This window comes from Malus domestica, chromosome 03 (assembly GCF_042453785.1).
Source record: "Malus domestica chromosome 03, GDT2T_hap1".
Classification (NCBI taxonomy): Eukaryota; Viridiplantae; Streptophyta; class Magnoliopsida; order Rosales; family Rosaceae; genus Malus; species Malus domestica.
Genome location: NC_091663.1, coordinates 15795653 through 15811975, shown reverse-complemented (window position 1 = coordinate 15811975; position 16323 = coordinate 15795653). Strand labels below are relative to the sequence as shown.

Genomic DNA, 16323 nt, shown 5'->3' with positions numbered 1-16323 from the left:
CAGAGAGGAAGAAGTTCTTATGTTGTAAGCAAAATGAAATTTTGCGAAAGTATGCCAGAAGAAGTATATTTCAAGATGATGAATCATCTCAATCCTATATCCCAAGTCCACCACGAAGTCCACCACTAAGACAAGATGGTGGATATCATTATTTAAGTTTTTGTAGTGTATGAATTATCGATTGTATTGAGTTTATGTGGTTTATTAATTGTCGTTTGTATTAAATTTATGGCTTATTAATTATTGTTTCTATTAATCTAGATGCCTTCAATAATTATTGTACTTATTATTCCATACTTTGATGTAGAATAGATGCCTTCAATAATTCAACCTCCATTCAATAATTTATCCAATGTACTAGACAAAAGACTTTGCACAAGAAGACACTTAAATTTATTACTAGAAATACTAACATAGTACACTTAAAATTATTACATAAAATAACAACATAGCACACTTCAATTTAACACAAGAACACATTAATACACAAACATCATCAACGTTCACCTTCTCGGCGCCATACATGCTCAACCGAATCCTTGCGGAGTATATCATGACCTTGAGGAGCTTGAATTCTATTTAAACGTCTTATATACTCACTCAATGTGACCCTATCCTATTAGGTCTCATATGCGGTTGCAGCGAGATATTCAACATCTCTTGCCATAGCTCTTGCATGTGTTGGTTGGTCATCATCCACATCTTTGTCTGAATCTTCTTCAATTTCGATGTACTCATCTTCCACAATCATGTTGTGCAAAATTATGCACGTCATCATGATTGAATGGAGGTCTTCGGTATGCCAAAGTCGTGCAGGCCCTCTAACAATGGCCCATCGAGCTTGTAGGATCTCGAACGCTCTCTCCACATCCTTCGTGTAAGACTCTTGCCTCTGCAAAAATAATTTCTTCGTTACACTATCGAGATGAGAAAAACTTTTGACAAAGGTAGACCAACTAGGATAAATACCATCAGTTAGGTAGTAACCTAACTCATACCTATTACCATTTACCTTGTATCGAAATTCTGGTGCCCATCCATTGACAACATCATCGAACAAATGAGAAGACCAAAGAACGTTGATATCGTTGTTTGATACAGGAGCGCCGAAGAATGCATGCTAAATCCAAGTGTTGTAAGACGCCACAGCCTCGAGCACGATGGTTTGCTTGTTATGATGGCCCTTGAATTGGCCAGCCTAAGCAGTAGGACAATTCTTCCACTCCCAATGCATACAATCAAGACTTCCTATCATGCCAGGAAAGCCTTTTTTGTCTGCCTTGCGTAGAAGCCTCTTCAAGTTTTCACAATTTGACTTGTGGAGGTATGTGGCTCCATATATGGCTTCAATTGCCTTACAGAAGCACTTTAAGTTCTCAATAACAGCAGTCTCAGCAAGTCAGCAATAATCATCAGTTGAGTCTGCAGAGCACCTGTTAACTAGCATTTGAAATGCAAATGTGAGCTTCTGATGAGGTGATAGACTTTGTCAGCCTACGACATCTATCTTTCTTGCAAAGTAGTGGTCATAATTGACAATTGTGTTCAAGATGCTTTCAAAAAGCTCTTTCCTCATCCTAAACCGCCTTCGAAAATCATGAGCACGAAATCTTGGATGCTCAATGAAATAATCTTTCATCATTCGGTCATGACACTCTTCTCTATCACGCTGCACAAATGAACGCCCCATGACAGAACCACGATAGCTAGATTCAGCATGGTGCTCATATTGCATAAGCGAGTTTGCAAGTTCAGCTTCTGCATTGATCATTTCTGCATCCTCAATGTCAAGGCTAGCTTGGTATTATGCCATCTGCATTGCCCTGCTACGCCTTCTTCTATCACCCATTGATTTTTAGGAAACAAAAACACTTTGAAAGTTGAAAGATTGGTGAATATAGAGGATGATTGAAGGTTTCAGTTTCATGTGTGTAGGTTTATGTTTCACTTGTTTTGTATGTATTTTGTATGTGTTTTGTGTGTGTCGTGTGTTTCACATGTGTTCTTTGTGTGCTTCATCTCAATCATGTGTTTTGTATGTGTTTCGTGTGTGTCATGTGTTTCACTTGTGTTCTGTGTTTGCTTCATCTCTATTATGTGTTTTGTATGTCCTTCACATGTGTATATGCTTCACATGTGTTTTGTATGTGCTTCACATGTATTCTGTGTGTCTTGTATGTTTTATGTATTTTGTGTTTATACATCTCTATCATGATTTTTCATATTCTTTCATAGTGTTTCATGAGTTTCATGTATCGATTTAGTGATTTTTCAATATTTATCGGAATTTAAATATTTTTAGATTAAAATGTTCATAAAATTAATTTACGATAGTCTATATAATTTTAAAAAAAAGTAAATTTAAGAAAAAAAATTAGCCTAAGTTCATTCTTTAATAATTTCGGGCTAAAATTTTAGGCCAGAAGGGTTGGAGCAAAAAACCTATTTCTAGGCTAAAAGCTAAATTTTCCGGACTAAAAAATTTGGCTTTCAGTAAACACATGAATGTGAAGCACACCCATTTTCTTGGTTATTAGTAAACCTAATAATGGGCACGACACCCATTCCTTACAAATCTATTATTTCTAAGTAAACATGCTCTTAATGAGATGCATGTAAACTTTTTTTAATGGTAAATTGGATGAAATGCGGGAAAACTTGAGAATAGGAAGAAATTAGCCCCTTATAATAGTTCAAGAGTAAAATTGTCCAAAATAAAATTTTAGCTGGCAAATCAATAATAAGGTACATGTAGTTAATTATTGGGGAAAATTGATTAGATACTCTAGTTTTTATGCATGATTTGCATCTTTGTTTTAGTTTAGAGTGTTTAATCTTGGGTAACAAAGAAAATCACTGCATGCACTTTACTATTCTTAGATAATCGCATACACATACAATCACTAACAAATTAAACATGTCTTGCAGATTCACATTCGTTTATAAATTCATCTATAGTTATTGGCTGCTATGAGTAATATTACTATTTCAAAACTAGACTAAGACGAAGAAGACGAATTTGAACTCGGAAACACAATTTACCATTTTAAGAGAGATTATATTCATACATCTCAAATTACTTTTTTCAATGACCTTTTTAATTTTTTAATATTTTTCTATCAAGTGTTAGTGGTGTGTCAAAAAATATTTAAAAATAAATAAAAAGTTGTTGGGAAAATAATCTGAGATGTGTGAATATAATCTCTCAATTTTAAACCTGCAAATTTCAGCATATAAACCACTATTCTTGATTTTTTTTTTTTTGGACAACGCTATTTTTATGCTAAGTGAGAAGGGTGAGCTAAGCTTCATATGGTTCAAATTATCTTTGGTAAGACTTGAACATAAGACTTCTCATTTAAAAGTGAAAAAAAATATCATTAAACCGTAGTATGATACCACTATTTTTGAATTAAGAACAAAACCAAATGCTAAATAATTTCTCGTTCAAGAAATGAAATAAGGAATAACAAAGGTAAAAAACCTAATTGACCAAAATAAAAAGGTTGAAAACTTGAAAACCTTTCGTGCGACACCGACTCTAAACGCGATCTCCTACTGCCATCTGTCCACATTGTCTAGGATCCAAAACGATATCAGATTGGAATGTCACTCCAAGTATCCAATTCAAACCCTTAAAAATCCCAACCCTCTCTCGCTCTCTGTCCGAACTCCGAAAAAGAGTGGTAATTTTGCTGGCACTCCATGGGCAAAAAGGTCAAATGGAGCTGGACCTCCGCCGCAATCGGAGCGGCATCGGCTCTAGCCATGACGGCGCTCTTGTCGTCAAAGCCCAAAGATCCAACCTTCCACCTCATCTCAATCAACCTTACCTCCTTCAAGCTCAACCTCCCAGTCCTCGAAGCCGACCTCATCCTCACCGTACATGTCACCAACCCCAACATCACCCCCGTCCACTACTCCTCCACCGCCATGTCCATCTTCTATCACGGCTCCCTTCTCGGCTCTGCCCAAGTCCAGGCCGGCTCTCAGCCCCCCAAATCGTGCCAGCTGCTCCGGCTGCCGGCTCGGCTCGACGGGCTGCAGCTGGCCCAGCACGCTGCTAGCTTTGTTGCCGACGTGGCGAAGCGGGAGATGGTGCTCGACGCCGCTGTGGATATCGCGGGCACGGCGAGGGTTTTGCTGTGGGATCACAAGTTTAAGGTGCACGTGGATAGTCACGTGACGGTTGATCCGGTTTTTCTTGATGTCATTGAACAGGAAAGTAAGTCCGAGATGGAGATTTTTGTTGCTTGATTAGTGGTTGGGATCATGAACTACAGCTCTGTGTTATGCAAAATGCATTTGGTCAATGCAATGAAAAATGTGATTTTATTTTTTTATTTTATTCTAGCAGGGAAGCCAAGAAAAAATTCGACATAAAAGTACAAAATCCGTCCTTCTCCTTGTATAGTTTCCAGCGTGTCAAATCGCAACCAAGCTCGGTCGAGCAAATGTGATGATTGTGCTGGCGTGGTGATGAAATTTGGAATTAAGGGATTTCACTTTATTTACGAAATTGCTTTTTTTTCATTTTTTTGGGCCGAAGGTCTTGATTTGGCACTTTGGTCCTTTATTCGGGCTGTTAGAAAGTGAGACATTTGTGTGAAAATGACTGTAATGCCTATTTTGATTTGAAATCCAAGGGCCAATAGTAAAAGATTGGTGGGCATTATTGTCATTCTGGGTTTGGGAGCGGGTGGGGTTCTGTTGCTGAAATTCAGGGTCGGGTTTGAGATTTGGTGAGGGGAAATCAAAGAGAGAGAGCGAGGTAGGTAGGTGGGTTGCAGAGGCAGAGGGAAAGCGGGAGGGGTAGGGGCGCTAAACAGGAAGAAGTAAGGCTTTGAACAGAAGCACGCAAGGTGTCTTTGTGCTTTATTTCAAAAGAAAACTAATGAAAAGGGCTTGGAAACTTTGAGTTTTAATGATAAGGACAAAATAAAGGGTAAAGTGAATAGTACCAGGATTTACTTTTTAGTGTAAAAATATGATTTTTCGTTAAAATAAACAATACCAGATGCTTTTCGTTAAAATTCCCTTATTTCAATTCGGTGAGAGAGAGAGAAAAAGAGGGATGAGGCGGAATGCGTGTTATTTTCACCGCTTTTTTCCCTCTCCTTCCTCGCCTAATCTCGCAAAAATTCATCATCTTCATCTCCGTTGCTCACATTATCGTAAAATTTTTCAAAACCTCAAACCAATAAAGAGAAATCCCACATTTTATCAAACTTTGAAAATAACCTTAACCTACAACAATGGTGGAATTGCAGAGAGAAATAGAGAACAATTGAAAAGTATTTTTTAATATTTATTTCATATATGACCGTTGCCTCAATCGAAGAGGATATAACAACATTTTGATGCCTTCACCAAGTGCATGAATGCCAGCTCAGCACAACAAAACAAAAGTCTATTAAACCAGCCTTATATTAGACTCTATTACAAAAAGACCCACAAGTTCTCCTAACAATTAACACCCTATTACAATTTTGTCCAATGTCCTACGATTAAGGCAATCTCAGAATTGGGATCATAACAATACTTCCCTCTTCAAGAACCTTATCCACGAGGTTTTTATAGAGAAAAATCTGGAAATTGGGCTTTAAATTCTTCAAAATCTTCCCAAGATGCATCAACAACCTCTTGTCTCATCCAATGAATCAATAGTTGTACTCCAGCCGAGATACCCTTCTTGTAAATCCTTCTGGCCAGAATTTCTTAGGGAATTTTCAAGGATAATCCATCATCAAGGACCTGTGGTAAGGCATCATGCAGCTTAGTGCCAGTTCCCTTCTTCTTCTTGAGGCATCCACATGAAAAACCGGATGAATCTTGCTCTCCATAGGAAGCCTGAGCTTATAAGCCACTTTTCCAATCCTTTCAATCACTTCATAGGGTCCATAATACCTTGGTTGTAGTTTGTGGAAGCTATTTGTTGCCATAGATTGTAACTAATATGGAATTGATTTCAAGAAAACTGAAGCTCCCACTGCAAATTGTCTTTCACTTCGCTTTTTATCAACTTGAACTTTTATTCAGTTTTGAGCCAACTCCAAATTACACTTCAACACAGCTAACACCTTGTCTCTCTCTACAAGACTTTGTTCCATTGCGTTTATGGTAATACTGCCCACTTCATAAGCAACCATGTGTGGTGGGGGATAGCCATACACCAATTTGAAAGGGATGAACCTAGAAGAAGTGTGATATGAAGTATTAAAGCACCATTCAACCCAAGCAAGCCATTTCACCCAAGACCTAGGCTCTCCTCCCACAAAGCATCTCAAATAGGTTTCTAAACACTTATTCATCACCTCAATTTGCCCATCACTATGAGGGTGATAACAAGAGCTCATACATAATTTAGAATTCTACAATTTAAAGAACTCTTTCGAAAATGCACTGATAAAGATGGGGTCCCTATCACTAACAATAGATTGAGGCTTGCCATGCAATTTAAACACATTGTCAATGAAAACCTGTTCAACTCCAACAACAGTGTAGGGATGAGACAAAGCTATAAAGTGTGAGTACTTAGATAACTTATCTACCACAATCATGATCATTGATTTAGCTTTACACAAAGGCAGCCCAACTAAGAAGTCCATACTGATATCAGTCTACATCTTAAGTGGAATAGGCAGTGGGTGCAACAAACCTGGATGAGAGGTTATTTCAAACTTATTTTGCTAATACACATGACAATTAACTATGAATTGTCTGACATCTTTCTTCATCCCATGCTAATAGAACCTTTTCTTCAACCTATAATAGGTTTTCAGTACTCCTTGATGGCAAGCAGCAGGAGTAGAGTGGTGCTCGTCTAACAATATGCTTCTCCACTCAGAGTCCAAACTTAGAACAATTCATTTCTTGTAGCATAAGAATCCATTCGCAAGTGAGAATTTAGCAAGTGTTGAGCTACCAATGCTAATATCAAGACTCTCTTAAACCTTCATTGTCTTTGCTGCAATCTAACTATCATGTTCGTTGTACCTCCTGAGATCATCTAACCATCCACCATAGGGGTATGAAATGGATGCACATTCAGCATAAGCAAAAGGAGGATACTCATGAAGTTGAGAAGTTCCATGGACCCTAGATAATTGATTTGCTACATCATTGTCATGCCCTTATTTGTATTGGATCTCATAATCAAAACCTAAGAGTTAGACACCCATTTATGTTGGAAATATGTCTTAGCCCTTTGGTTGAAGAAGTATTTAAGACTGTTATGGTCTGTTTTAATCACAAAATGTCTACCTTGGAGGCAACTTTTCCATTTCTTAATTGCATAGACAATGACAATCATTTCCCTCTCATAAGTGGATAGAGCTTGATTTCGAGGACTTAATGACTGACTAGTGAAAGCTATAGGCTTCCTTCCTTGTTGTAATACTGCACTAATACCATAACCCGAAGCATCACATTCAATTTCAAAGGGTATAGAAAAATCAGGGAGTGCCAAGACTTGAGAAGAGGCCATGGTAGCCTTAAGTTTTTTAAAAGCTTCAGCAACCACACTATTCCATTCAAAATTGTCTTTTTTGGTAAGATTGTACAAAGGTTGATAAATTCCCCATACCTTGGGATAAACTTCCTGTAATAACCTGTTAATCCAAAAAAACCTCTTAATTGCTGACTTTTTTTGGCACATGCCAGTCTTTGATTGCCTGCAACTTATTTGGGTCAACTTCCAACCTATCTCGAAACACAATATGGCCTAAATACTCAACCCTACTCTGCCCAAATGAACATTTAGACCTCTTAAGGTACAACTTGTGGTGCTGCAATATGCAAATATCATTCTTAGATGTGCTAAATAATCAGACCAACTCTTGCTATAGATCAACAAATCATCAAAGAAGACAAACACAAACTTCCTCAAATAAGGTTTAAAAAGGTCATTCATTAAGTTTTGAAAGGTTGTCGGGGCATTAGTGAGGCCAAAAGGCATGACCAAGAATTCATAATGCCTTTCATGTGTCTTGAAAGTAGTTTTATTCACATCAGCTGGATTCATTAGAATTTGATGGTACCCAGACCTTAAATCTAGTTTGGAGAAGTAATTGGCACCAAACAATTCATCTAGTAAATCATCAATCAAGGGAATATGGTACTTATCCTTAATTGTGAGGGCATTAAGTTCTCTATAATCAATGCACATCCTCCAAGTGCCCTCATTCTTCTTCACCAAAAGCACTAGAAAATAAAAATGGTTATGATTGGGACTAATAAATCTTGCATCCAATATCTCTTGCACAACCTTCTCAATCTCATTTTTTCTGTAAAGGACCATAGTGATAAGGCCTAATGTTCGAGGGTTTGGCATTAGGAGGCAAGGGAATATGGTGATCATATTAGATAAAAAGGTAATTGGGAAGGGACAACAAACAACTCATCAAAGTCACCAAGGAGATATTGTATCTCTTGTAATTAGTGTTGAGTAAGCTCACTAGCCTCAAACTTCCTAGTCTCCATGGAATACAAAAACAATCCTAGATTAGCATTGTAAAGTTCCTTGTCTAAGTGTTGCAGGGTAACTTCTTGAATAGATGGATCCACATGAGGAGTGTGGTACAATTTAAATGTTGCTCATCTTTAGTAAATGCCATGGTAAGTTGCTAGAAGTCACAAAACTGGAATAACTGTGGACAGCCAATGAACACTTAAGACTACATCATAGCCCCCCAATGGTAGTAAGTACAAGTCCACTGTGTAATTATAACCACCCAATGAAAGAGCAGTAGACTTATAGCACCCTGAGCCTTTTACTTGACCCCTATATGCTATCATGACTTCAAAAGAATTTGTGGCATGAGCTTGTTGTACCCAAAGTTTCAGCAACTTGGAATCAATAAAATTGTGAATGCTGCCTAAGTTTAATAGGATTGTAACAGTATGGCCACCAATGTTACCCTCAACTTTCATGGTTCATAAGGTCGGTTTATCAGCTGTGCCATAGAAAGCACAAGAACTAAGTTCCATAGCTTGCAATTCAGGATTAGAGTCGTTAATAACATAGTCTTCAGGAGGTTTTGCATCCAATAAATTCATCATAAGCAATTGCTTAAGACCACATTTATGGCCTCAAACCCATTTATCATAACAAAACCAACATTCTCCACGTTCACATTTCTATTGGGTTTCAGTAGGAGTCAATTTCTTGATTGGCAAGTTACCAGGGCGTGGAACATTGTGGGTAGTAGGTGTTGTAGGAATAGATTTAGCAGCAAGAGGAGCCCTATATGGGGGAGGTTTTAACTCAGCAAGTTTAGTGTCCAATTGCACAGGAATAGCAATGGCCTCATGAACATTTGCAAATTTCAAAATTTTAACATCGAATTTCAATTCACGCTTAAGACCTCATAGGAAACAACTCTCGAGTAAAATATGACCCAAATTGGTAGTTCGATTAGCAAGCCTCCTAAATTCAGAGATATAATCAAGCAATGTATTTGTTTGGCGAAGCTTAAACAATGATTCAGCACTATAGTCAAACTCAAATGGCCTAAACTCCCTGCAAAATGCTCAAGTGAAATCCTCCTAACGAGGAGTAAAGCAAGTATAATCCATCCACCAAAACCATTGCAGAGGCTTCCTATCGAGATGGAAAGAGGTGATGAACACCTTTTGATTCTCCAGTATGTGGTAGAAGGCAAAGAACTGGTCAGCCTTATAAATCCAGGCTAACGGATCGTCGCCTTCGATGAAATATGGAAAATTAACTTGAGGAGTCCACATCGGACAAGGCGATGAACCACCACTAGTCCTATTTGGGCTTTAAGGCAACTAGATTTGATCCCTATCGCCAAGTGGAGAATGATCGGAGTTTTCTAGAGTGGAAGAACTCTCACCCTCACCATAAACGGTGAGTTCATGACGAAATTGCTCGAAATAGATAGGAAGATGATGACCTAGTTGTGTCGAGAGCTGGGAATCCATGGCAGTAACAAAGGTGGCGTTAATGGAGGAGTTCACATGCTCGGCGATAAGAGTAAGAATGGAAGCAAAAGCAATTTCCAATGAAAAAACTCGAGCATCCACGGTGGTGGCGCAAGTAGTAGCGGTTTGGCGAGGCATGCATGGAAAGGAGCCAAGATCGTTGGGTGATACCAATGTTAGTATCCCAAAATCTGGGTTCAACCTTGACCTGCAACAATGGTTGAATTGCAGAGAGAAAAGGAGAACAATTGAAAAGTATTTTTTAATATTAATTGCATATATGACCGTTGCCTCAATCCAAGAGGATTAACAACCTTTTGCGGCCTTCACCAAGTGCGTGCGTGAATGCTAGCTCAGCGTAACAAAACAAAAGTCTATTAAACCAGCCCCATATTAGACTCTATTACAAAAAAAAAAATCCCAAATTCTCCTAACCAAGGTTCTAAAAGATGCTATGCGCTAGTCGGGTGACGAGCTAGGGCCTAGCGCCTAAGCGGCTAAGCAGGGTCTAGGCGGACTAGGCGGATTTAATTAAATCTATTATATTTTGTGTAAATAAGTGTCTATTTATACTTAAAATATATATGATTTCATCATAAAAAAATGGAATGACATATATATTATGAGCCATTGGAACATAATGAAAACATGGAGAACAAGTATATAATGTGTGTTCCTTTAAGTATTCAACAAGTCTCTTACAATTTATTGAAAAAATAAAATGCAAAATAAAAGTTATCTATTTTCTGTCTAAGTGAGTCGCAACCTAGGCGGATGTCTAGGCGGGTCTGAGCGGGCTAAGTGGATGCCTAGGCTGTCTAGGCGAGCATCTTAGTAGGTCTAAGCACCTTTTTTTAATTTTCAAACACCTAGGCATTAATTGGGTCGGTGGCTAACCGCCTAGCACCTAGCACCTAGGCCGGGGCTAGACGGCGCTAGGCGGGAATTTTTAGAATAATGCTCTTAACAATTAACTCCCTATTACAATTGCATCCAATGTCTTGCGATTAAGGCAATATCAGAATTGGGATCATAACACCAACTGTGAACACGGAAAATTCCTGAAACGAAAGAGACAAGAACAACGTGCACAAACAAATGTTTATGTTTGATGATTTTGGGTTACAATCTCTCTCAAATTTTGATCCTCTGATTCAATCTCCGTAAGGTGTTGATTTGTGGATGTTTCGTTGATCCAAAGGCTATCGGGGCTTGATCTTGGGATGAACAATTGGAAGTTTCTTCAAGGGGTCATGGGCTTGATCTTTGAAGGTGGATTTGAGCGGATCTTTAAAGAGCCGTTGGGGCTTGATCTTGAGGATGAGTGTTTCTTCAAGGGCCGTTAAGGTTTGATCTTGAATAACGGTGATGAACAGATCTTCAAGGGCTTTTGGGCTTGATCTTGAAGAACGGTTGGATGTGTGGATTTGTTGATGTTGTTGATCCAAGGGCCGTCGGGGCTTGATCTTGGATGAACGGATGATGAACGATGGTGCTTTCTTCAAGGGTCGTCGGGGCTTGATCTTGAATTGGTGGAAGTTCTTCAAGGGCCTTTGGGGCTTGATCTTGAAGGAGGAATTTCTTCAAGGGTCGTTGGGGCTTGATCTTGAAGGAGGATTTGACGAAGAACGAAGAGGGTTTTCTTGATCCTTCGGGATTTGCTTGAATTTGGGAGGTTGGATGCTTGAAAGCTTTAGAGTTTCAAAGCTTCAAGGATTTTGGATGTGTGGGGAGTATTCTCTTCCATTTTGGGAGTAGAGAAATGTATTTGTGAATTGGTTTATGATACCTTGATGTAGAAGCCTATTTATAGGCTTTGAGAATGAATCACCACCACAAAATATTTTTTTCTTTTCCAAGCACCATTGCCTAATTTCCCACTTAATACAATTTTAAACTTGAAGTGGTAATTTTATGGCCTAATTTTCCACTTAATATCATTTTAAACTTGATATGTGCATGCTTTGTCATTGCCCAAAATGAGAAGAAAACCTTGTTTTGATCTTCAATGGATTGAAATGTGCTTGCCTTGTCATTGCCCAAAATGAGAAGAAAAACTTGTGTAATCCTCCAAGGGTATTTCTTTTTATTTTGTTGAGTCACACACCATGTGTACAATTTGTATGACACGTTACATATGCCATGTATGCCTTGACACGTCAAAATTTTAATGCGTTGGTGAACATTTATTTCACCGCAATTTCGATGTCTACACCAACAAATCGATTTCAAGTGGTAAGCGGCTATGGTCTGGGTCTTCGAATTAAGGCAAGTTGTTTCCGTACGAACGTTGGCACACTGTATCATGCCTTCTTAACAATTCTCTTTGCTCTACCTCCGATGTTCAAACCATTTAAGGTAACCAATTTCATATTTATAACCAAATTTACAATGTAGGGCTTTTGAATTAGGGATTTACAAATTAGGGATTTAGGGATTAATTTTTTATTTAGGGTTTTAATTTTGAGAAATTAGCAGGGTAGGCAAGGTTTTATTGCATCAGGATTTGTGATTTGGTATTGTTGATTTGTGTTTGTTTTGTTATTGTGTTATTGGGTTGCTCTTAATCTTGACGATGAATTTGGTTTTGCAATGATCTGTGGATTCTTGGAATTTTTTAAATTGTTAAGATCACGCTTTTTTGTTCTATTTTCGTATTACAAAATACTGCAAAATTTATGTATTCTTAGAGGTTTTGGGATTCTTTGTGAGTTTTGTCAATTGCTTTCCTGGGTTATGAAATTTTTATTTGTTTTTAATCTTGGACTGATAAATTCAATTTCTGGTGATGGGCTTGCAATTGCATAATGTTATGATCTTCAGTAATTTAGGTTTCAAGCTAATTTTCAAGTACTTCAATTGGTTTTTCCCTTTAAATGTAACCTAAAAGTTGTTTTTTTGGGTTTGTTTTGAGTTGTTGGACTGAATAGAACAAGCAGTGGTGTTTCATTTCCTTTTACTTCCTATTCTGAATTTGATAATGTCTCCATGCATAGCATACAAAAAAGTACGATGTTAATAACTTTTGCACCCCCCCCCCCCCCCCCCAAAAAAATTCTTGATAAGGTCTTCATGCAAACTATACAACAAGAGTATGATATCAATAACTTTCGGCTCCCCACTACCTTTATATTTACAAGGACATAGTAGTCGTACCTCTCTTAATCGTACTTCTAGTGCCGGAACTAAGTTGAAGGAGAAGCTCAGGCGCTCAACTAATTTTCTTAGTCGGTGGGATGTATCTAGCATCGAGTAACTCATTTAGATGTCTCTTCAAATCCTCTAACTCTGGAGTTGACATGCGGTAAGGTGCTTTGGTTGGCTGCCTAGCACCTAGTTCAATTGTCGATGGCATGGTCTACCACCATCCTTGGCGGTAGCTTCTTCAACAACTCCCTCGGCATCACATTGCCAAACTCCTTTAAGAGATGCACAATCTTAGGGACTGGGGAGATGTCCACCACGAGCTTATCCTTCTTCATCGTTGCAAGGAAGATCACCTCACCATTCTTCCACGAGCTTGTAAACTGCATGGCGGACATGAACTTCTCATTTTAGCTTAGTAGATCTCATCAACGGCACCATGCAAGTCATTGTTTTGTCTTGTACAATGCACATAGTATGAGTAATGGGGAATGTTATCCATGAACTCCATGTCCAACATGACGTTGTAGTCATCCATTGTCATCACAATGAAATCCACCTCCCCCTCCAAGTGCCAAGGTGTCGCTTCACTCCACGAGCTACTCCCTTAATCATGATGGCAGACTATTTCATTACTCTCATCTCACCTTCTTTCAAGACTTGTACCCAAGTCTTTTAGCTTCCCCCACGGTCATGAAGTTACGAGATTCCCTGTGTCCACCAACGGATGAGCATCATTCCCATACACCACCGTTTCAACAAAGATTATCCCACTTGATTGTTGGAAATATGCCTTAAAATCAATCAAATCTATAGGGAAAACAAGGATTAGTCCATAATCTGTTCATTGGGCAAGATCGCAATAGACAGATTACCAATGCAATATCATTAGTGAGCCCATGTATAACGATTATATATATGTGTAAGATGTAACTTTGAAATAAGAGTGAAGTGCCGATTTAGTCCTTGAACCATCCCCCTAGTGAAAATTAGGTCACTGAATTATTTTTTCGATAAAATGAGTCCCTAAATTCATTAAAAATTGCTAATTTCATCCCTACTATTATATGCAAAACTATTTTATCCATTTTTTTTGTCAATTTAAGTCACTTGACACACTTTAGAATGTAATATAGTTATTTTCTCACCTATAAGCCCTTAACATTTTCCTTAACATTTTATATAGGTTGTGAATCTAATGTCTAATTTACCCTCCAAAGTTAACTCCTTTCTTTATGAAAAATTATCAATCTACCCCCTAATGTGTATCACATGCAAGTAATGTGACTTAAATTTACGAAAAATTGAATAGGGTAGCTTTGAATATAATATTAAGGATGTAATTGGCAAATTTTTATAATTCATTTTTCTGAAAAAAAAAAATAGTTTAGGGACCTAATTTTCACTCATGTGATAATTTAGGGATTAAATTGACAATTCACCCTTGAGATAATGTTAAAAAGACATTTTTCATGTGTTTATCCTAAACATTGTTCCTGGACGTTGTATTGTTTGAGTGGATATCATATACTCCAATAAGATTGGTACACACTATGTCTACACAATTGTCTAGTCTCAAGTCATTAGCGAGAGTAGCTAAGACAAGTGTGTAGGTGCTTAATAAGGATTAAGTTTACTAAACGTGATCTCCTCGAGATCTTATTTATGTATACTAGATACATACTCATGTCAATAAGAACTCGATTGCTACAATAATGCAAATTAATCCTTGGATATGAGGCATCACACATGTCTTGTGATTAGGTCCTTATTCTTAGATTATGTTAAAGACACTCCGATGTGAGAGGGTATCCATGACATCGTTAGAGTTAAGCTACCTAATCATAAAGGCAGATGAATGTACAACAAAGAATATCTAATCTTCACAATTGAAGGAGAATGCTTATCAACATGATTCAGAAGTCGTTGCCCAAAGCACCATGATTTAGAATGAAGTTCCAAACCTACTGAGTTAAATCATAAGTGATCACTTAAGCACTTGACATAAAATAAGCTAAATAATGTGATCGAGAGCATTGTATTAGAGAATGATTGCATTACATTGTAATTACAACGGAATAGGTTCTCTTGTAATTAGTACATTAATCACCATGATATGCAACTAGGCATCTCTCATGGTCTATGATATCCTCAAAGATGATCATTGTTGTAATCACAAAAAGGTAGATTAAAAGATGAGTTTCAAATCCAGCAAAAGAATTAGAATAATTAATTAGATTAATTAACATGGAAAAATAATTAATTAAACAATTTAATTAACTATTATGATGGTTATATGTCTCAAATTGGCCTCGAAAGAGTTTTGGGAGTTAGATGAGATTTTCACTTCAATGGGAGGGACCCACCACCAAAGATGTAAAATAAATATGTACATTTAGGTTTTTATTTTCATTTCTAGTCAAAATATATCTTTTACATCTCTCTCCACTAAAGGTTTTCCGACCAACCAAAAATGCAAAATACACATTTTAAGCCATTTTGCATCTTCCATCGAAGTTGCCCTCATTGGGAAATTATTAGTAGGGTTGGGTTGGGTTCGAAACGGTTCGGTTTTTTGTCAAAACCGAAACCAAACCGAAATTTCGATTCGATTTAATTTTTTTCAGTTCGGTTTTTTTTCGGTTTTTTGTTCAAAAAAAATTATGTAAATGGAAGGAACTTGCCTAATGCCTATCAACCTCCCAATTCTCATATATCAGCAAATACTGAAAGATATATTCTTTAAGGAAATGTACATCGCCAGGATTCAAAATTCTAAAACTTTAAAATTTGCAAAATCATGAAATAATTCAACAAATTAACTGATCGATGCAGATCGAAACAAAAACAAAGCAAATGGGTTCGTCTAAATGCCATAATCGGACTCCAATATCGCATGCTCACATTCAAATTCAAAGTCAAGTCCACAATAGATCTAGAAAATTCCAAAACATATTCAGAGAAAAATACAAACTTTTCCACCTTAAATTACATAAAATTCAAATGGGTAACCATAAAATTAAAAACCCATAAACTGAAAAATAAATCAAACCAACAAACGGAGATAGGAGATTGACGGCTTTGGTTCAGAGCCACCATGTCGTCTCTTCTTCTCTTGCGGGGGTAAAACTGAAGATGAGGAGAGAGAGAGAGACTGATGAAGCAAAGCTAGAGCCAAGGTAAAACTGAAGATGAGAGAGAGAGAGAGAGAGAGAGAGAGAGAGGAAGCAGCGG

At 37.6% G+C, this 16323-nt stretch overlaps 2 protein-coding genes across 2 annotated transcripts; one reads left to right on the top strand and one right to left on the bottom strand.

Moving 5' to 3' along the window:
- Window positions 1-619: 619 nt before the first annotated feature.
- Window positions 620-1771, bottom strand: LOC139194687 (uncharacterized). Its single transcript, XM_070819586.1, has 3 exons — window positions 1499-1771; window positions 1013-1120; window positions 620-892 (listed from the first exon to the last, which is right to left on the bottom strand). Exons 1-3 carry the CDS (start codon window positions 1769-1771, stop codon window positions 620-622), a joined length of 654 nt encoding a protein of 217 aa, XP_070675687.1.
- Window positions 1772-3401: 1630 nt separating this feature from the next.
- Window positions 3402-4519, top strand: LOC103424525 (uncharacterized). The gene has a single exon (XM_008362609.4). It carries the CDS (start codon window positions 3706-3708, stop codon window positions 4255-4257), a length of 552 nt encoding a protein of 183 aa, XP_008360831.1. The 5' UTR covers window positions 3402-3705; the 3' UTR covers window positions 4258-4519.
- Window positions 4520-16323: the final 11804 nt, after the last annotated feature.